Source organism: Crocuta crocuta, unplaced genomic scaffold, assembly GCF_008692635.1.
Source record: "Crocuta crocuta isolate KB4526 unplaced genomic scaffold, BGI_CrCroc_1.0 scaffold282, whole genome shotgun sequence".
NCBI lineage: Eukaryota > Metazoa > Chordata > Mammalia > Carnivora > Hyaenidae > Crocuta > Crocuta crocuta.
In genome coordinates this window covers 2,914,610-2,937,036 of record NW_027529174.1, presented here as the reverse complement: position 1 = coordinate 2,937,036, position 22,427 = coordinate 2,914,610, and the positions used below count along the sequence as shown (strand labels likewise).

General features: G+C 43.2%; 1 protein-coding gene across 1 annotated transcript in view; it reads left to right on the top strand.

The window, feature by feature from the left end:
• The first annotated feature begins 3,143 nt into the window (after positions 1-3,143).
• Positions 3,144-22,427, top strand: part of TMEM165 (transmembrane protein 165) — a 33,906-nt gene continuing 14,622 nt past the window's right edge. The window contains exons 1-2 of the mRNA XM_077757725.1: positions 3,144-3,162; positions 8,526-8,596. Of these exons, the coding sequence (XP_077613851.1) occupies positions 3,144-3,162; positions 8,526-8,596 (90 nt within the window). The remainder of the gene's footprint in view (positions 3,163-8,525; positions 8,597-22,427) is intronic.

Here is a 22,427-nt window from a genome sequence, read left to right as displayed (position 1 = left end):
CCGTCAAAATGCCCCTCAAACTCTTATAGTAAGTGAAACAAGAAAGACCCCAAGGCAAGTATTTCTGCTACCTGACCCTGATTTGCCTATTAAAGGAAACTATTTAACGAAAAGTTATAGACACAGTTAGAAACCTTGCTCCTTCCTTCATCTCCCACTTGCACAAACAGGCCCTATGAATTATACCCCAATCATGAAGGCACTTCAGTTGCGTGTTATGACTTCTACAAGCTTCAGGAAGCATTTCCTCACGTGTGAGGAAACACTAAAATGTCACTGTATACATTTATGCTTAAATTCAGATTTACATGAAACTAATTTGTATCAGGAATTAAATCTGTTTAGAGAAACTGTTCCACAAGAACCAACACTCTAGAAGTACTAAAAGTTGTATTTCAAAATAATTTATTAGACAGTTATCTTAGTGTTGTCATGGCCTATAAACATTCTTAATAGTTGCATTAACAGAGAGATCCTCTCCAAAATGAAAATGATCAAAATCTATTTGAGATCTTGCCTTTGTCAAGAGTGGCTGATGTTGCTTTCAGTCCTGTCTAGTGAAAAAGAAACTGCATGAAGTGAATTTCTCATCTACTGAAAATGAAAATAAAAGGACAGGATAAATCTTCGTGAATTTGCAGACAAGTAAGCCAGAAAGATTTCATCATCAATCAAGATACCACATTAATGAACTATTATAATTTATTGTATTACATAAAATGCTGACACTGAAGATACTCATTTGTAATTTTTAAGTTCACGTAACCACTCCTGTATCACTATGACCCCTATTACATTTGTACCTTTAACAGCACCTTTTTTCCCTGCTTTTTGAACGGAGGTCCCACATTTTCATTTAGCATTGGGCCCAGCAAATTATGTAGCCAGCCCTGACCACAGGTAAGAGCATGACAGTTTTTGTCATAAGCCATTACTGAAGATAGTTGATGGCTGTGAATGCTTAAGAAGTGGAGAAAGGAGGGCCACCTGGGTGGCTCAGTCAGTTAAGCATCGGCTCTTAGTTTCTGCTCAGGTCACAATCCCATGGTTTAGGAGATAGAGCCCCATATTGGGCTCTGTGCTGACAGCACAGAGCCTGCTTGGGATTCACTCCCCACCCTCACCTCTATCCCTGCTCTCTTTCTGCCCCTCCCCTCCTCATGCTCTGGCTCATGCTCATGCGCTCCCTCACGCTCTCTCGCTCTCGCTCTTGCTCTCTGTTTCTCAAAATAGATAAAATAAACTCTAAGTGTGGAAAGGAGCAAGAAATGCAAGAAAATGCATGTTGTTAATGTGTTCCATATAAAATCTATCAGCTAATAGGCATTTAATCTATGTTAAGAGTAAAACAAGATACCTGGGGGCTCAATTGGTTGATTGCCCGACTCTTGGTTTCAGCTCAGGTTGTGATTTCAGGGTCATGGGTCTGAGCCCCACTTTGGGCTCTGCATTGAACACGGAGCCTATTCGAGATTTTCTCTCCTTCTCCCTTCTCTGATCCTTTCCCCCTGCTCATGCTCTATCTAAAAAAAAAAAAAAAAAAAAAAAAGAGTATATGTAATACTGTGAGTTGGAGTGCAGAATTCTGCATAAGGAAAATCTGTGTGTATTTGATTCAAAGCAGATATCACAAAAGAACAATTTCAGACAATGCCTTCCATGGGTTGGCATACTCATTAAAATTATGGTTTCTGCCATTGAAAAGAATGAGTCTAACAGGGGTAAATATCCATTCAAATAAGAGTGAAACTCAGGTGTATCAAACAAAGTAAGACTGCCAGCCCTTCCGTCAGCACTCTCTGATTTTTAAGTATGGAGAGCTATTTTTCCAAAGATCAGAGAAATGTCCACCACAATATGGGTCCCCCTTTTCTGGTTTCTTCTGCAGTGACTCCTTCCAATAACTCTGCTTGAGAAACAAAATCCCAACAGAGATGACTTACATTTGAAAACGAAACAACAGGGAATAGAGCCTATACCAGATAAACCAAATTGGCTTCTCATAAAGCTAAAAAAAGATCCACTTAATCGTAATTGTTTTTATTTTTGTACAGTGGTTGTTATATCAAACGAATTCACTACAGGAATTAAGAAACCTAGAAAAGACATGTATTAACCCAAAACAAGTTTAGTTCTATCTTCTTTACTATTACTAACATAATGGATGTCTAAGTGATATAATTTGTAAGTCAGTGCTTTTAATGGACCCATTTTAACCTCATTTCTAATGTTTGTCTTGTTAAAATAGACTAAGAAAAGGTGCATGCATGCACAGAATTACAGTGAAAGACATCATGATCAGTGTTTAAAAATTAGGAAAAACATTGCAATACATATAAGAATCAGAAAATAAATATTTGGAAGATACACACACACACGTACCTTAGAAGATATACCTTAATATATATGTATCTTATAAGTCAGTGACAAAATGACTTTGTAGCACACCTCTGTTTTCTAGGCTGACTCTATCAAGGTTAAGTTTGAGAAAAACAAAAGTCAAAAGAGCTGTCTGCGAGTGTGTGGAAGAGAGGGGCATTCCTCTGTCTCCAAGGTACTGTGTGAATGACTGGTAATTATAGACAGAAAAGCCTTGGGGCTTTTGTTAGCCCCAAGTCCCCACCTTTCTCATTCATCCCTCCCTCCTGAGCCTCTCTAAATGACTACCTAGCACCGGAAGCTTGGATTTTATAATGAACATAATTTAATGAGCTAGAAAACGATCTGAGAGAAAATCATGTTGTTTATCATACAGCATCTCATCAGTACAGTGGTACACACACACACACACACGACTAGCTGTTTATGGAGACATAGTCTCCCAGAAAGGGTGGGACTTTGGCATGTTCACTGCAGGCTTCTTGTTACTACACATGTATGATTCCAGCTGTAAGGAGGGTGTGTGGCTAGGGTATTTTCATACCGTAGGTCTGTAAAGGACCAAGCTTCCTGCTCCAGCATGTTGAAGAAGGCTAAACAAACTGGCAGGCTCCGACCAAACCCAATGCACAGATAGATGCTGGTTTTGCCACCACCTATTTTTTAAAAATTTGAATTAGTGACTATAATGGTTAATTTTCTGTGTCAACCTGACCAGGCCACGGTGCTTCATTATTTGTTCAAACACTAATCTAGATGATGCCATGGAGATGTTTTGTAAAGGTGAGTAACGTCTACAATCGTTTTTTTAAATATACCTTTTCAGCAGTCTCCACACCCAACGTGGGGCTCAAGCTCACAACCCCAAGATCAAGGGTTGTGTGCTCTACCCACTGAGCTAGCTGGCCACCCCAACACCTGTAATCATTTTAAGTGAGGGAAATTCCCCTCAATGATGTAGATGGATCTCCTCTAATAAACTGAAGGCCTTGAGAGCACAATCTGAGGTTTCTTGGAGAAGGAATTCTGCCCCAGGACTATAATATAAAAATATTGAGATTTCAGCCTGCTCACCTGCTCTAAGCATTTCAGCCTCACCAGCACCCACAATCATCTGAGGCAATTCCTTAAAATATGTTTCTTTCTCTGTGTTTATACACACACACACACACACACACACACACACCCCTGTGGTATTTCCTAACTTCCGCTGCAATTAACTGTGGCCATGGGGCTAGGTTCTTACCCAGATGTAAGCAGATGTGATCTGTGGCAGCCGCCTTAAGAGACACATACATGCCTTGTGTCCTCTTCTTTTTCCAGCCAGCACCCCCCCCATCCTGCTTCCCTGAGCGGGCTGTCCTGGGGAGTGAAGATAAAGGTACACCCTAGGAATGACAGCACAGAAATTGGGAAGAGCACAGATCCCTGATCACTGTGGAGCTGCTGGATGGGCACTGAGGCACCTGCCACAAGAAAAAGACACTCCTACTAATTTATCCTAGACGTTGTTTGGATTTTCTATTGTATTTAGTGGAATGAAAACCCTAGGATATCTCATGTGAAAAATCTGCATCGTTTTCCACAAGAACATTCTCAAATCGGTGTTGTCCACAAAGGAAGGTGCATCTGCTGCTGCTGGAAGTGAGGCATTTCCCTACCTTTGAGGTGCCGCATTCATAGCAGACCTGCCTGTGGACGGAGGGGCAGATCTCAGTGTCCACAGACTTTTCATGGCTTAGCTTTCAAGGTGTGGGAGGTGGGAAACGTGGTCTTCCATTCCATGGCTGTGCCCTATTTCTCATTTTAAAGACCTTCATCTAGTCAAATAAGTTTGTATTGGGAGCACCTGGGGGGCTCAGTTAGCTAAGCGCCTAACTCGGTTTTTGGCTCAGGTCATGATCCCAGAGGTGTGGGATTGAGCCCTGAGTGGGCTCCATGCTGAGTGTGGAGCCTGCTTGACACACACACACTCTATCTCTCTCTCTCCCTCCCTCCCTCCCTCTTTCTCTCCCTCTGCCCCTCTCCTCACTCACAGTCTCTTTCTCTCTAAAAAACTTTTTACAAAAATTTGTATTCCTCTAGTCCACATGATCTTGACCCAACTTCTTACTAATACTCAAGTCTTATGTTAATGAAAGAGCACCTAACCCCCAATTTCCAAGCAGCTCTCTGCCTTGAATAGCATCACCAAACTTCTTGTATTAACTTGATAATGGAGGGAGCTGGGCCTGAGAGGATGTCCCGTAATCTAGGGCAGGAGCTAAGGGGACAGAGGTTGGAGTCTCAGTCCCTGTCAGGCTTTAGTGGACCTGGCAATCCTTTGGGGAGGAGAGGTGTTGTGGGTTCAAGAGTTGTTGGTGAGTTAAAGACTGAGTCTTGCCTTTGGCTGTGAATAAACTCAAGGCCACTGGGATGTGAGCAGAAAGTAGGATGAACTCTGTCTCTCAGAACAAGGCCAAAGACAAAGAAGGCCTAGAAGCCCCTTCAGAGCTGCTCAGACCATTTGGGAGGAATGTATGAGTATGCAGTGAGGCTAACCTTCTAAGATGAAACCATGACAAGATCAGAAATCTGTGGGGTTTTTAAAATTTTTTTGACATTTATTTATTTTTGAGAGACAGAGCATTAGCAGGGGAGGGGCAGAGGGAGAGGGAGACAGAGAGTCTGAAGCAGGCTCCAGGATCTGAACTATTTGTCAGCACAGAGTCTGACATGGGGCTCAGACTCACAAACCATGAGATCAAGACCTGAGCCGAAGGTGGACGCTCAACCAACTAGCCACTCAGGTGCCCCAGAAATCTGTGGTTTTGAGCCAAACTATTTTGAGCCAAACTATGTCTATGTCTAGATTTGTTTTTGTCTTTTCTTTTCATTCTCATAATTTTATTAAACTAATGCTTCGTATCAGAGTGTGTTCTGTGGCCAGGCACTATTTTAAGTGTTTTTGTTTTGTTTTAGTTTTTTCATTATAATTATTTTGAGTGAAAGAGAGAGAAAGAGAGAGATTCTTCACATGAGCAGAGGAGGGGCAGAGAGAGAGAGAGACAGAGAATCTCAAGCAGGTTCTGTGCTGACAGTGCAAAGCCTGATTCAGGGCTCAATCCCACAAACCGTGAGATCATGACCTGAGCTGAAATCAAAAGTCAGATGTTTAACAGACTGAGCCAGCCAGGTGTCCCCAGGGTCTAGTTTAGACCTTGGGAATACAGTGAGCAAAACAAGTAAGATTTTTGCCCTAATGGAGCTTACGTTTTAGTGGAGGAATATAGATAATAAAATGAATAGACAATCAGAAAATCAAGGTAAGTTTAGATAGTGATAAGTGCTCTGAGAAACTTAAAACAAAACAAAATAAAACAGTGAGACAGAGTGATCAGGGTAAGGGGAGGAGGGGCCTACCTACTTTAGACGGATGACTGGAAAAGTCTCCCTCGAGGAGGTGATAGTTACCCTAAGTGACCAGAAGATCTGAAGAAAGACTGATCCAAGAAGGGCAACAAGTACTGTGCAAAGGTCAGTGTGCTTGGCTGGGCACTGCACGTGAGGTAGAGAAAGCCGAGGGATGACGTCACACAGAAGGCAGGATTTAGATCCCACAGAACTTTAATTCAGAGATCGAGACTTTGGACTTTATTCTAAGGGCATTTAGAAGCCATTAGATAATGTTAAATGGGAATGAAATGGCTTATTTTAATTTTGATTTTGAAATTTGGCAAGAATGGAAGCAGGGGCTATTAAATTAGAAGTCACTTTTAAGAGTCCAGGTGAGACATAACATGTACTTGGGACAAGATGGTTACTTTAACAAGGAGATAGAAGGAGGTGAACAGATTCAGGATCTATTTTATTTAGTTTTTAAATGGCTTTTTATTTATTTTGAGAGAGCCAGTGAGCACAAGTGGGGAAGGGGCAGAAAAAGGAGACAGAAACCTAAGCAGCCTCCATGCTGTCAGCACAGAGCCTGATGCAGGGCTTGAACCCATGAACCATGAGATCATGACCTGAACCGAGATAAAGAGTCAGATACTTAACCGACTGAGCCACCCAGGCATCCCCAGGACCTATTTTAGAAGTAGACAACAGAATGTGCTGGTGGATTGGAAATGGGGTATGAGGAAATGAGAGGAATCTCACAGGGGGCTGCTTGTTCCATTTACTGGGATGGGAAGGCCGGGAAAGGAACAGGTTTTTGGAGGGAAATCAAGAGACCTGTTTTGCTCATGAAACCTGTTTTGTTTGAAAGGCCCGTGAGACACCCAGATGGAGACAGCAAGCAGAGAGCTTGATGAGTGAGAATGAAGCGGGCCTTCAGCAGTCTCTCTGAATTTACAGCCTGTGTGTGGAAACTTCTTAACAAAGTCTGAAGAGGGCCCAGGAAGAGCATCCCCCTTTCCTCTGGGCCAGCAGAAGCCCCCTACAAAGGCCCAGCTGAAGGGTTGGCACGCCCGTGGGTAGCAGTACACTTCATTTCACATAAGTAGAAGTGCTTACAGACCTGAGAAGGTCAAGCAAGTTGTAAATTGCTATTTGTCATTTACCTATGTTTCAATTAGCCAAGCGCTTTCTCTTTAATTTTGAATGATCTTCAGTTGGCTCTTAGCATGAAGTTTCTGGTTTAACTCTGTGGACTGTTTAAAGTAAAAAGCTTTAATCCACCCCTTGATGATTTGGGAGTGCAGGAGAGGTCTCTAAGGGAGCTCAGGAAATACCTGCCTCTTCATTACTTCTGGAAAGTTGAAGAGGAAAACAAAGAGTGGGACAAACAGGTAGTTATGTTGGAGGGAGGGACTTCAGGTCTGGTAGACAGGTGTGCTGAGTTAATACTGACCTTTAGAATCAAGAGCTGTCTCATCCACTTGCAAGCAGCACTGGGCTTGGGCAGACAGGGGCCTCCCAAGAGGAAAAAGGTGGCAGTGTTAAGCCCAGCATACCTTGGCCAAATTTAGTTTTATCATCAGTGGTGAAATGGTTACATCTCTGAGAGAGGCCTTGGAGTGGATAAAGGGCATTTTCCTCTACCAGATAATGGAAATGTTCACGGTTAATTGGCTGGTTTTATAGATTTTGATTTTCAGTAAGTAGAGCATGGTTAAATGCCAACAAACAGGTATCAAGCACAATTCTGCCATGTATCGACTGTGAAATTGTTGGGAAGGTTTCTGGAACTAAGTCTCAGAGTTCTCATTTGTAAATATAAGGATACTGGTAGCTACCTTGTGAGATCATTCCCCTCAGATATTCAGGGCACTGCCTGGATCAGAATCGGCACTATTACTATGACTGTCATGATGGCTATCACGACTACCATGTTAGGAAATCTGCTAGGTGCTAGGGATATAAAGAGAAAATATATAATCTTACCATCTAGAAGCTGAAGACTCTGTAGGGAGGTAGAAATAAAAAAAAATTAAAATATAGTGTAACGCATGTGGGGCGGGTGCCTGTCAGTGATACACTGTAGAGGGACTCTATCTTTGCAGGCTGAGACAGAACAAAACACTTGGAATTGCAGAGCCTCTCACATCCTTATTGGATAGGGGGTCAAGTAAGTAGCTCCAACTGCTTTTCAAGCAAGGCATCAGGAAATGTCCTATGATTTTAGTCTTTTTTTTTTTTTATGAGACGTGGTCACCAGTGAGTTTAGAACAATGATGGCTCTAAATCCTCAGAGTGGTGAGGCCAGAGCTCTGATTAGCCCTCTTGATGGTGCAAAGCGCTCATTACTTTGGAATCTGACCCCAGGGGCCTAAAGTGGTAGAGCCTGCGGTCCAGGGGATCAAGGTGACACTGAGACAGGCTAGAAAGGCCCTACTCAGGCCCAGATTCTGACATTGCACTGATCCTACTACCATGCAGGTTCCTCATGGTGACAACGTGTTACTGTTTACTTGTGTTAAACAGCTTTGCTGCCTCGCCGCTGAGCCACCTCACATGCAGCAGCTAGTGCCTAGGCATCTTATAGCTGTGATCCATTAACCCGCACTGCGTCATCTAACTGGGAATTTGGCCAGGAGCACTTCCTATTAGAGAGCTCTGGAGTGTGGCTGGCCCACCCCGGAAAATAAGCCAAGCAACTTCCAGGCATCAAGGTCACATGGCCAGTTTGGCCACATTCACGCTTCTGCCTCAGCCATTAGACTGAGTCATCAGACTCCTTTTCAGGCACCTCTTAAGCACAGAAAATCCTGTATTCGTAAAGGAGCGGGTGCTGAAGGTAGGACAGTTTGGACTTCTGGGCTTTCTACTATGGTTTATGAGGGCTCAAGCATTTGCACTCTAGGGATGAACCAGGAGGCACATCATTTGTACCCCAAACTGTGTAGGAGACATCTTGGTCACTTACACTAGAGAAGAATGTATGAGTTACAGTAGCATGAAGCCAGGGGTAATGAATTCTGTAAGAGGAGGTGTTGAACAAAGACTTCTGAGAGGTCAAGCCTGAGCAGGTTTTAGAAGTATGAGTAGGAGTTCACAGTGATAGAATGGAGGAAGTCAATTACAGACAGGAAGAACAGCATGGGCAAAAGCTTTACTAACTCAGACATAATATGGTATCGCCAGTGAACCCAAAGTAGGTTTGCCCACTTTGCCACAGATTGTTTTGGTGGATTCATTTCTTGTTCCTATATTTAATAGGTAATGTTCTGTAGCTCTTCACAAAGTACTACAGGTTTAATATATGGACATACATGTATTTAGGATATTGCTTGGCATATGGTTAGCACTCTTAGTCAAACTTCTGATAACTAAATAGCTCAACTTTTTCTGTATAAAATGTAAAAATACTTTCAAGCCCAACCAGCAACCATCATTTCCTGTTTTCCACTCTTGCCCGAGCCAATACCCACCGTTCAACAGTCCGAAACACCCAATTTCCAAAGCCAAGCATGTTAAGAGGCCAGTCTAACATCCGAAATGGAAAGGCTTTAAATGTTTCTGGTCTGGGGATGATTCCAGGCCAACAAATAATATCTACAACAAGCCCTGAGGATTTTTATGTTACTTCCGAAGTCCCATTCCAGAGGTTTGTTTTAAACAGTAGTATTTGACCCTATAAGACCACCGTCCTTTATAGAAGGCTGCACATGTTCGAGGCGGCACCGAGAATAGTGAGGGAGTGCGGAATGGGGCTAGGTGTGGCGGTTCCCGCAGAGAGTGCCACGTAACCAGGGCGCTCCAACTAATTTGACATCTAGGAAAGGCTAAGAGAAGCGTAGGCCGGCCCGGATATTAGGGCAGAAGGCTCGGGTGGCAGCAGAAGCAATGAGCCGTGCGGCCCTGGGCTGGTGGGCAGCCTCGGGGGAAGGAGGGTCCCGCGTGGGGCGCGGGAAGGATGCGAGGAGAGAAACGTCACGCGGTGCCGGGTACCTCCCAGGAGCGCTGCGTCCAATGGGAGGAGGGCGCGAGCCGCACCTCAACCTGCCTAGGGACGTCACGACGCCGAGGCGGACGCCCGGCCAATGGGAGGCCGTCACGGGCAGGGGCGGGGCCCAGAGGAATTGGGCTGGGCCGCATCGAAGACAGTTGGCCGAGTCGTGTGGCCGCCGCCGGGAAAGGGGAGGGTCGAGCCGGCGGCTGCGGACGCCGGCCTGCGCTAATCCTCTCGCGCGCCCTTGCGTCTTTCCGCATGGTGCCGGCTTCTCACTAAGCGGCGGCGGCGGCGGCGAGGCGAGAGGGACGCACGGCTGGGGCGGCTCGGAGTCGAGGCTTCCCGTCTCCCGCACTTCCTCCTGCGGCGCCAGTGCGTGGCNGGGGCTGAGGGCCCTTCTTCCCGGGTCGGGCCGGGCCTCGCCCGGCTCCTTATGGGGGAGGGGATGGGAGCGCCCAGCACGGAGCCGGCTGTAAACCTCCAGTCTCGGAGCATCGGGATGCTGCTTGAGAAGGGGCCTCGTGATGATCAGACGTGTCCTAAAGAGCTGCAGATACTCATCCCGGGTAGAAAGTTTGTAACAGAGGACAGTGGGAGGCGTTTCGTATTCCCTGAGGATAAGAACATCGGCCATTTCATTGTTGAAACCGCCAATTCTCAACTGCTTACCCAAATTGAGCTTTGCATGACCTATGGGTTTTGCCAAATATATATGGATTATGAAGAATGGCTCTCACTTTTTAAAAACGTGCTCTCGCTTGCAGGAAGTAGCCCTCAGGAACGCAGAGGAATAATCCGTCTTTGACAGTATTGAGCGCTGCAATTTATGGGATGCCCAAACTAACTTCATCAGCGTACCAGAACCCTGTCCTTTGGCCTTATTAACGACTTTAATTTATGCTAATCGAATCACTGAGTCACTTGTATTCGGAACCTCAGCGGCAGTTTTAAATAGCTTCCCTATATCAGGGAAAGGTTCTCATTTCCAATGTGGACTCCTGAGTTGAGGCCTCTGTGGTCTCTCCCAGTAGGAGAAGTTTGGCGTCCGGCCTCCCAGGCTACATTCGGCCAGTCGCTGCCTAACTAATCTTTCTAAGATTGAATTCTGTTTTCCTTCCCAGAAATCCTCAGTGAATTGCCCCCGCACCCTGACTTCAGTCCATCCTCTTCTGGAGGGTCAGGTTTCTTCCTTATTTGGCCCCAGTCTTAGCCACCACACCCTTGCTCATATGCAATACTCACACCACTCTGACCTGAGACGCGCCTTGTGCTTGGTGGCTAGTCTCCCCAGCCCACAGTCTCCCTAAAAGGCTTCTGTGAGCCGGGAGCCCACTGGTCAGAACCTTTCCCCCCTTTCAGGAACCCGCAGATACCTGCTGTATGTGAACAGCAGAATTCCCTATAATTTCCTGGTTAAACGTGATCTCTCATCTGTGCACACCTGGACTCAGCTGACCCTGCTCGCCTTTTCCACTTTTGAAATTGAACTGAAATGCTGATTGATTCATGAAAGATACTCTTAGTGTTTATCATTTAGCCTTCTGTCATTTAAACTCCTCATCTGTCATTAACTTAATATCTTCAAGGGAAACTAGTTTGGGTTGTAACTTAGACTCTGAATGTAACTTTCCAGGCCATTTCATCAGAGCTCTAGTTCGATAGTGATTTTTGAGATATAAATAGTGGTAGGTGGCTACTAATAATACCCTTTTAGGCACCTGGGTGGCCCAGTAAGGGTCTGACGGGCTCAGGTCATNCCATGCTTTGTCTCTCTTTCTCAAAAATAAATAAACATTAAAATTTCTAATAAAAAATAATACCCTTTTAGACAGCTAGGGAAAATCTAGCCTGTAAAATAAAGGCATCAGTGTGCAATGACTGTATTAAGTGGTCTTAAGGATTCTTGTCTTTAAAACTGGAAATGTGAAGGGAAGGGTCAGGCACAATATAATATGATTTTTGTCTTTAATGTTTTGATACACAGTTGAGCCTTGAACAATGTGTTTGAAGGTCTAAGTTATAAATGGATTTTTTTCAATTCAATACTGTAAATATACTCTTATGATTTTAACATTTTCTTTTCCCTGACTTTATTATAAGAACACAGTATTTAATACATACAACATAGGAAATATGTATTAATCAATATCAGTTTATGTTTTCTGTAAGCCTTCCTGTCAATAGTAGGCTATTAGTAGTTGAGTTTTGGGGGAGTCCAAAGTTATATGCAGATTTTCCACTGTACAGGGGCTCAGCACCTCTAACCCCACATTGTTCAAGGGTCAGCTGTATTCTCAGTGGTCCTTTTGGGATAGGAATTTATTCTAAATTGTCTATTGTAGCAGAATCTAATTATTTTTTTTAATTGTATTTTCATCTAACTTTTTGAATGGCTCAGGGTTTTTTCTCTTCTGCAGCATGTTGGAAGAGATTTTTCTGTCGTGTTTTCTGAACTGTGTAATAGAACTATCATTTGCCTTTTTTGTCCAGTTGGTAGAGGTAAGATATGGTCAGGGTTCAGTCTAATAACCATGTAAGCAAGGGCCGAGCATTGGTGGATGTCTGAAAGTTTCAGCCATTTTGCTTTGTCGCTACATCCAGTAGGTGTTTTAAAAGGGTAGGATTTTTAAATTGACTTTTTTTCATGCCACTGTGTGAGAGAATGGTGGGGGGGAAAATCTCTCCTTCGTTGGTAGGCATTCAGGTGTGAGACATATAATAATGTAGCTGTATCTCACAGGGTGATTTGACGCAGGATCACTGAACTTCTGAGAGGGCTTTCTACATTGGGTGGTTTTGTTTTTTTCTTTTCTATAATTAGATAAAAAAGTTGGGTGGTCAGTGTTTATGCTGTACTCAAATCCCAGTTTACAAAGCCATGGAAAGAGTAGTTGTTGACCACTTTGGGTCCTTTCTTTATGCAGTTTATGCTTCTAGCGACTTAGGTTTTTTTCTTATTCTTTCCCTGGACAGAGCATGTAACACAAGGAGCATTAAGTCCCTTTAGTGAGGGCCATCAGGCAGTTTATAATTTGCTGCGGATTCTGGAAGCCCAAAGAACTGCTCTGGCTGCAGAGCACGGTTGATAAAGCCACAAAAGCCTTTTACCTCACCCAGTACAAATTCTTGTTGTTGTATTTCTGCTTTACTGTTTCTTGGCTTTTCTTTTCTTTGAACTGTGAGAAGGCCTTCCGTGCAATATTTGAAACTTTTTTCCATTTTCATGACGCTGCACTCCTGCTCCAGCCAGCCCAACCTCCCAGTTCTAGCCTCTTTATGGCCAAGCTAGAGGCCGTCTGGTGGCTCTTGGCCTGCTCTTGATTGCTGTGGCAAAATGAAGTGATCATTTTGTTACTGCATTTATTTGGTGCTATTCTATCATCAAAGTGGTTCATTTAAAAGAAATCAGTGAAACTAAATACATTTAACACATTTCAAATCTCAATTTATAAATATATTAGCAAACAGTAACATGTATAAAAATAAAGCTGTTAAACTCATTAAAACAAAATGTATTGGGGTGTCTGGGTTGTTCAGTTGCTTAAGCATCTGACTCTTCATTTTGGCTCAGGTCATGATCTCATGATTTGTGAGATTGAGCCCCATGTCAGGCTTTGTGCTGGCAACATGGAGCCTGCTTGGGATTCTCTCTCTCTCTCTCTCTGCCCTTCCCTTGCGTTCTCTTTCTCAGAAATAAATTTTAAAAAATTTTAATGTATTCATAAAAATCTAATTATTAAATATATAGTATTCTAGTATGAATTAACAAGTAACATTAAAAAATAGATTAAAAAAATAGGGGCGCCTATGTGGCTCATTCAGTCGAGCATATGACTTGATTTCAGCTCACGTCATGATCCCAGGGTCATGGGATTGAGCCCTATGGTGGGCTCCATGCTGTTTGGAGCCTGCTTGAGATTCTTTCTCTTCCTCTCTCTCCGTTCTTCTCCCCATCTCTTTCTCAAAAAAAAAAAAAAAAAGATAAACCAAACCATTCACAAATAAAATAATTTAAATGATAGTGAAAATTTATAATAAAATACAATTTTTATCTTTTTAATTAAAAACTTTTTTCTTAAATAGCTTATTGTCAAGGTGGTTTCCATATAACACCTAGTGCTCATCCCCACAAATGTCCTCTTCCATGCCCATCACCCCTCTTTCCCTCCCCCCCACCCCTATCAGCCCTCAGTTTGTTTTCAGCATTCAAGAATCTCTCATGGTTTACCAGTTTTTATTGGTAATCTTTTTAAAGTATAATCTCTTAAAACCAGGTTCATCCATGGTATCTTGTTTAAGTTGCATGTATATTTTTGTGCACATTTTCCTACTTTCTGGAAAAGGCTTTTCTGACTTGCGACAATAAAATAATGGCAAGGAGACAGTTCTAAGCCCATTCTAAGCATTTTCCTCTAGACTTCTTTATCTCCAAATAATTCCACCTGTTGTGTGATAACTTTTTTTGAACGACTTTATTTTTGTGTCTTGCAAGGATATCAGCCTCTTTCCAGGGAGCTGCCTAGACTTGGTTTCACAGGATGCGTCTTCATCTCTGGTTTCGTCATGTGTAGCTGGAGATTCCCATGAAGCTTTCATGTTCTCGCCGTCACGCGTTCATTTGAACTGTAGGCCTCAAGTAGGAATCACTGGTTTCATTGTTGTCATTTTCTTCTCTTGAAGATCAGGAAAGTGTAAAAGAGTACTTTCTAAATGAGGAATCTCCCCCCCCCCACCCCAGTTTTTCCATTTGGAACTAATTTTGAGTAAAGAGGAGTTGTATTCAGCAATTTTTTTTTAATTATAAGGTGTTGACTCTGCTCTCAAGATGCAAGTAATTTGCATCCCAAGCCCAAATTAAAATACTGAAATAGTGGTTTCTGTACCAAGGATAACACTGGCGTTTCATTACTTGCTCTAACATCGTAACTGAATACTGGATACCAGAATGTGTTCCCTGCTTGCAGCCCCGCTGTATGTAACATGGACCTAAGTGCTATGCACCCACACTTGCTGCCTCTCCACGTGTGGGACGGCATTGCCTGCCTTTCCCTGCCTCTGCTCTGTGTCCGTGTGTCTGCTTTCTTCTGACCTCCCATACTTTCCTTCCTCAGTGCCTTTATTCTCTCCCTTTCATTGGCTCCTTTCTGTGTGCTGACACATGGCTACAGCTTTCTCCTGTTTGGGAAGAAATAGGAGGGAGGCCTTTTTGGGGGGACAAGGCCATTAATTTAACGACTTGACTGTACTAGTTTCTCTTCTTCAGTTTTACAGACCGAATTTCTAAGTAGGGAATTAGCTGCTGCTTCAGTTTGCTTTAATCTTCCCTTTATCCGACTTCGGTCCCTGTCTTTTCATTGGAACCCTGTTTTTGAAGGATACTTGAAGCCCACCGCCTGCCTCACCCAGGGGTCTTTGTCAGTTCTTTTTTTCACACTGTTAACCCTCCTCTTTGAGAGTCCTACCTCGTCTTGGCTGTATCAACTTGGGTCTTAAGTTTCCATCTTATGTTCAGTTGGGATAATAGTTCTCCGGTTTTGGAGTATCAAGTAAAACAGTCAAAATGTTTGCCATCTAGTTAGTAGCTCAGCGAATGGTGACTGCCCCCGACTTGACCATCTGTGGTGCTTGGCTGCCTGGCTCTATAAATATCTAAGACAGTTTTGTTGTTCTTTTGTTTCCCCCTCCACCCCCTTCCCTAAGCATAGATATTCTCCAAGGCTCATTTTTTCCACTTAATCTCATCTCCCTCTCCCTTGGAAATCTCTACCTGCAGGGCTCTAGCTGATTAACTCAGGCTGCCAGCAGCCAGACACATACCTTGAGGCTGTGCTGGCCTCAGATCAGGTGTCCTGGTTCTGAAGGCCTCTTGGAAACCTTCATTTCAAATGCTTTTTACTGCCTCACGTTGAACGTGTCTGAAACCAAACCCCTAATTTTGATTCCTCTTTCCCACATACTTTGTAGGAATACAAATATCTCTCCCAGTAAACCCAGCAGAAAACCTGACCATCATCTTTGATTCCCACCCCCCTTTTAAAGTTGTGTTGATATTTTTCCTTTCCATCGTGTGCAGAAATTTCCCTTCCCTAATTTGTCTCCAACGTTGGTCTTATGCAGCTGACCTCCTCATGAGTGGATCCAGTGGCTACTATTCTCTACTCTCTGCCCTGATCAGTTAGTCTCAGTGCCTTAATCATATTTGTGATGTCTCCTCAGAAACTTTTAAAGGCTTCTTGCTTGCCTCTGGGCGGGTCTGCACACACAGGATTTTCAGTCAGGGCACAGTTTATCATTCTTATCTTACCCCAGCCATTCATCTGATGGTTTACTCCCCGTTCTCAGAACATGCCTGCATTCTTTCAAATTGTCAGTCCTGGGAGGGAGGTGAGTGCATGTACCCCAATGCATTTGCAAGTTAGTCACTCCACGAGTGGCGAGTACTGAATCCTGCTGAGAATTTGAAGGAGGCTTGGGAAACGAATTTCAGGGCCGACTCCCCCCATTGGGCAAAGGTTGCCCCACAGGTGCTCCATACTTCCGGGTAGTGAATATGTACAGAGCTCTTCCTTTCTGGTTGGACCTGCCTGAAGCCAGTTACATACAGCCTTGAGGGAACTGGTTCTCTAGAAATGGGGTAAGAGATTGGGTCAAGAGACTTTTTTGAAGTGGTACACAATAGGTGCTTGTAAGTATGTGCGTAGTAAAACAAAACAAAACAAAAAACAACCCAAAAGGTAGAGAAGAATGTAGAGTAAAACAGTATGTCTCCTCCTCTTCTGGTGTTCTAGTTCAGGGCTCTGCAAACTGCACTTTACCGCAGGCTTCTTGTTTTGTAAATGAAGGTTTTTATCGGAACAGAGCCATGCCCATTAAGGTATTGTCCAGGGCCCTTGTCAAGCTACAGCATCTGAGTTTGGGTAGTTATCACAAGGATTTTGTGGTCGATGAGATTAAATATTTGGCCCTTTAAGAACAAGTTTGCTGACCCCTATTCTAGTCATCCTGGTTTCTTCCCTGTAGACTCCCCCCGGGAAACTGCTTGCTGAGATTTGGCTCATGTAAACAACTGTATACATGCTATGTACCTACCTCCGTGCCCCTCCGCATGCATACGTACAATGACTGTAGACATACTACATGCTTTTTTCCCAACTTAATATGTTACTGATTTTTCTTTACTAATATATATAAAAGATCCTGATTCTTATATTTTAGAATATAGTAATCTAATATATGGAAACTACCATTTATTTAACCAGTTCTCTATTGATGGACATTTTGTTATTTTGTCTTTTATTATTACAAATTATAACATTATACTTATACATGCTTCTAATACAAAAAGATGAACTCTGTGAGTGTTCCTATCTTCAACTTTGTTTTGATCATGTGCTGCCATGACACATTGCCCACAGTAAGTGTTCACTTTTCCTTGAGGGGAGCAGGATCATTAGGGGCTGGAGTTGCTGGGTTAGGCCTTGCTCCTGAGGTTTTGTGTGAGGGGAATCTTGAGGAGTCAAGGTAAATAATGAAAAGGAGGTGGGAGGGGTGGCTTGTGCTTACCAAACCATCACGTGCTCTTGTATGCACTGCCCAGAACCAGAGCCATGAGCCAAGACCGTTCTTACGCCCTTGGAACGTGGCTCGTTCATATTGAGATGTGCGTGAGACGATTGTGGCGAGTAGATAGACAACAGTGCCCAAAGACTTAGTGTGAAAACAAAGAATGCTATGCTTTCAGAGTAGAATTTTGGATATATTGGTTTAAGTAAAATATTGCTAAAAGTAATTGTTTTAAAAATGTTTTTTATTTATTTCTGAGAGAGAGAGACAGCATGAGCAGAGGAGGTCAGAGAGAGAGGGAGACACAGAATCTGAAACAGGCTCCAGGCTCTGAGCTAGCTGTCCGCACAGAGCCTGAAGCGGGGCTCGAACCCACAAACTGTGAGATCATGACCTGAGCCAAAGCTGGACGCTCAACCGACTGAGCCACCCAGGCGCCCCTAAGAGTAATTTTATCTGGGGCGCCTGGGCAGCTCAGTTGGTGAAGCAGCTACTCTTGGTTTTGGCCCAAGTATGATCTCATGGTTCATGAGATTGAGGCCTGCATCGGGCTCCGTGCTGACAGCATGGAGCCTGCGTGGGATTCTCTCTCCCTCTCTCTTTGTCCATTCCCTGCTCGTGCTCTCTCTCAAATAAAGAAATGAGAACTTAGACAAAAAAATTTTTATCTGTTTTTACTTTTCAAAATGTGGCTGCCAGAAAATTTAAATTATGTGGCTTGCAATATTTTCTATTGGACAGTGCTACTCTGGCTTATCCTTCCATATGGACTATAAGCCTCATTCTTAAACAGCGAGGTAACACGATGAACTTGGTTTTACAAAGATTAAACTGGTCACGTTGTGGTGTACTGCGATATCTGTTAGTAACTGAGCGCTCGCTGTGTCCGAGGCACCATCCTAACACCCGTATGTGTACTGAGTCAGTCAGTCGTCACAGCAAGCCTGTAAGTGTCGGCACTCCTCATCTTACAGTGCAACGTGAACAGGGAGGCAGACCTCCTGGCCCAAGGTCATGCTGGACCCAGGCATTCTGGTAGCAGAGCCACGTATTAAACCACCACAAGTCACCCTGAAGGGGGGTTAGAACAAGGAGATGGGATGCTCCTTGCACACAGTAAGTACTTAGACATTTGACAGCAAATGAATGGTAGTCGATCATTTTCTGACCCATTATTAGCACTTTAAGTTTTAAAAATTGACCCCTGTAATACTCTGATACTTTGATTTTAAATTCTTTTCACCGTGGTTGGTGATTTCACACTATCTTTTTGGATATCCAGAACCAGACTATTAAATGATAAAAGCTGCAAGCTGGGTTTCTTGTGTCCTGTATAGAGTAAGTTTTTTAAGACTGTAGTTTTTTGTTTTGTCTTGTTATACTCATGAGGCAAGTTTTATTTTGTCCTCTTCATTTTTCACAGAGCAACAGAGAGGCTAAGTAACATGGCCAAGCCTTTATGGCAGGGGATTATAAAGCCATAAAAATACATAGTTTTGGTCACTGTTTTGTTTTTAAAAGTAAACATTTTCTGTTTGAGCTTGGAGCTAATTGACCATATACAATGTATATTTATTCCTAAACATTTTTTTGGATTTCAGATGACACACTTTACAGTGAAGTTTCTTTATACAGAAGGTATGTCTGAGAGGAAAATGGTTGCATTAATGAGAGCCTAGTTGGAATGCTTATTATTTTTTTTTTACGATGCTTAATGAGTACAGAGTATTTGAAGAGAAAGGAAGCTCAATTTTTTTAAAAAAAATTTTTTAATGTTTTATTTATTTTTGAGAAAGAGAGATAGAGATAGCGTGAGCGAGGGAGGGTCAGAGAGAGAGGGAGTCACAGAATTCGAAGACAGGCTCCAGGCTCTGAGCTGGCTGTCAGCACAGAGCCCGACGCGGGGCTCAAACCCACGAACTGTGAGATCATGACCTGAGCTGAAGTCTGACGCTTAACTGACTGAGCCACCCAGTTGCCCAAGAAGCTCAGTTTTAAAGAAACATCAGCATAGATGGAACTAAAATCATAATGGAGACAAAGCCAGAATTTCTGTGAATGGTACTTAATCAAGGGCTGAGTTCCAAGGCTGTCCTTTTTGATGTAGTCCTAACACCAAATATCTTCTAAAATGCTAAATTTCCCCAATTTGTGGTTCAAAGTGCTAGGCTCATAAATGCTTACATCTTGCTGATCATTATGGTGGAATGGGACAGGTTTATGTTGTTAGTTGTGGAATGACATACACACTTAGAATTTGGATTTTATTCTTGTCTCTGACATCTCTGAGTAGGACCTTTTGTAAAAAAAATGTACTTCTGTTTTTACCCTGTCAAAAATCACATGTGTTCTGGGGCGCCTAGGTGGCTCAGTCAGTTAAGTGTCCTCTTGATTTCAACTCCGGTCCTGATCTCCTGGTTTGTGAGTTTAAGCCCCGCATTGGGCTCCCTGCTGACATGGCAGAGCCTGCCTAGGATTCTTTCTCTCCCTGTCTCTGTCCCTCCCTCACTCATGCTCATGCTCGCTCGCTCTCAAAAATAAACTTTAAAAACTTTGTTAAATCATGTATATTCTTGGGTTGTTTTCCCTTTTTTTAATCTCTTAGGTTTTTAGAGATTCATGGGCTTTAAAAATTAAAGATAGGCTGTGAGGATTGGAAGAGATGTTTCAAAGTGATTTATCTAGCCCGCAGTGCCTCAGCCTGGGGACTACTGATGTACTTCTGTGTTGGGGCAGGGACTGTCCTGTGCGTCATGTCCTGTCCAGAGCAGCGTCTGCGCCTTCCAGCTGCCAGTAGGTCCCCCTCAGCTGTGATGACCAAAAGTGTCTCTGGACATTGCCAGAGACCTCTGGGAGACAAAATGGCCCAGGCTGCAGACCCCGGACACTGCATTTCCTGTAAGTGGTCGTTCTTGTCCCTGGAACGCCGACACTGAGGAGGGAATGTACCGCCTTCACTAGCCGCCCACTTCAGCTTCAGTGGCTGTCTGGGGGTAGAAATCTTTTCTCTGTGTTAAGCTCAAAACTGCCACCTGTGACATTTTTTTAAAAGTTTTATTTATTTTGAGAGAGAGCGAGCACATGCATATGGGAGGGGCAGAGAGAGAGGGAGGGACATAGAGAATCCCAAGCTAGCTGTCAGCGTGGAGCCCAGTGCGGGGCTCAAACTCGTGAACCCTGAGACCATGACCTGAGGCAAAATCCAGACTCAGAGGCTTAAACAACTGAGCCACCCAGGCAGCACCCCACCCCCCGCCCCCCAGGACTTTTTAGTTCTGCTTCTTGGGCTCATACAGAGTAGATACACACATGGAGACTTTCACAGTTACTGGAACATAGGCACCCAGTCCCTCCTAATCCCTTATTTGGATTGGCAAACTTTTTTTAATGGGCCAAATAATATTTTAGGTTTTGAAGTTACTTAAGGTCTCTGTTGCATAATTTTCCTTTCTTTCTTCCAGCTCTCCTCCTTCTCCTTTCATCCCTCTTTGTTTTTATTTTTTGCAACCCCTTAAAAATATAAAAAAAACACTCTTAACTGACACAGGCTGGACTTGGCCCATGGTAGCTTGCCAGGCCCAGGTTTTAGAGCCTCTTTGTCTGGGATGATCTTTGTGGGGGGTGGGGGGGTACAGTGCCTTCTTCTGGCACTGCCCCAGAACTATACAAAGTTTGGGTAAGAGCTGAGCAGCACAGAATAATGATTTGTCCCTGTTTCGGGTACTTAAAGTACCTGTTTCTTGTTTGAGCTTGGTCATATTTTCAGCTTAAAATGACCTTAATGCCAACCAAGACTTTGGTTTATCTTTTTTATTAGACCACATTATACCTCCTAGGATATTTTTAGACTTTAGCATAGGACCACCCATACCTCCAGCTAACTATGTCTATTTTTTAATAGTTTTAATTTTGTTATTGAAGCTGACACAGTGTTGTTAGTTTCAGGTGTACGGCATAGGGCCTTGAGGACTGTTTTGCTGCTTCACAGGTATAGCTGCCGTCTGTCACCGTACAGTGTGCTACTACAGTAGGCTGGCTATCTTCCCTGTGCTGTACCTTCTATTCCTGGAACTTCTTCACTCCATATTGGCCATCCCCCCACCTCCAGCTCTCTGGCAGCCATCGCTTCTCTGTAATATAAGCCTATTCATGCTTTTTGTTTGTTTGTTTATTCATTTGTTTTGGTTTTCCACATAGAAGTGAAACCATATGTATTTGTCTTTCCCTTATGCCACTTAGCATATTACCCTCTAGGGCCATCCATGTTGTTGCACATGACAAGATCTCACTTCTTTATGGCCGATTAATTTCTGTTGTGTGTGTACCACATCTTTATCCATCCATCTGCTGACGGACTCCGGCTGCCTCCCTGCCTTGACTAGTGTAAGTCATGCTGCAAGGAACATGGAGGTGCATATATCTTTTCAAATTAGTGTTTTTGTTTTCTTTGGGTGAATACCCCATTAGTGGAATTACTGGATCACAGGGTAGTTCTGTTTTTAATAGAGCCACAGTGGCTGCACCAGTTTGCATCCCTCCCAGGTACATGAGGATTCATTTCCATTTCTCCGCACCCTCACCAACGCTTGTTACTTCTTGTCTTTTTTATTCTAGCTATTCTGACCAGTTATGGTGATATCTCATTATGGTTTTGATTTATATTTTCCTGATGAGTGATGTGGAACATCTTTTCATGTATCTGTTGGCCATCTGGATGTCTTTGGAAAAATACCTTTTTAGGTCCTCTGCCCATTTTTAATCAAATTATTTTTTTTGGGTGTTGAATAAATTATATATTTGTATATCCAGTTATATTAAACCTCATGTTAGGTGGAGCCATGTCTTGCTCTAGTCTGTTGAGAGCTTTCTGGGTCCTACTTGTCATGTAAAGTGTTAAAGGAATTTCTCTCAGCTTTCCATTACTTGAATGTTTTGATAAACATACCTGGCTCTTCCACTCAAGTTACAAGTAAAAATTTGAATGAGACATAGCTAAGAACTAAATATCAAATCGCAAATACTTAGAAAATAAGGTAGTTTTAATATGTGGCTATAGCTGCTCTCTACTCTTTTTTTTTTTTTTTTTTAATTATTTTGGGGCAGCTTGGGGGGC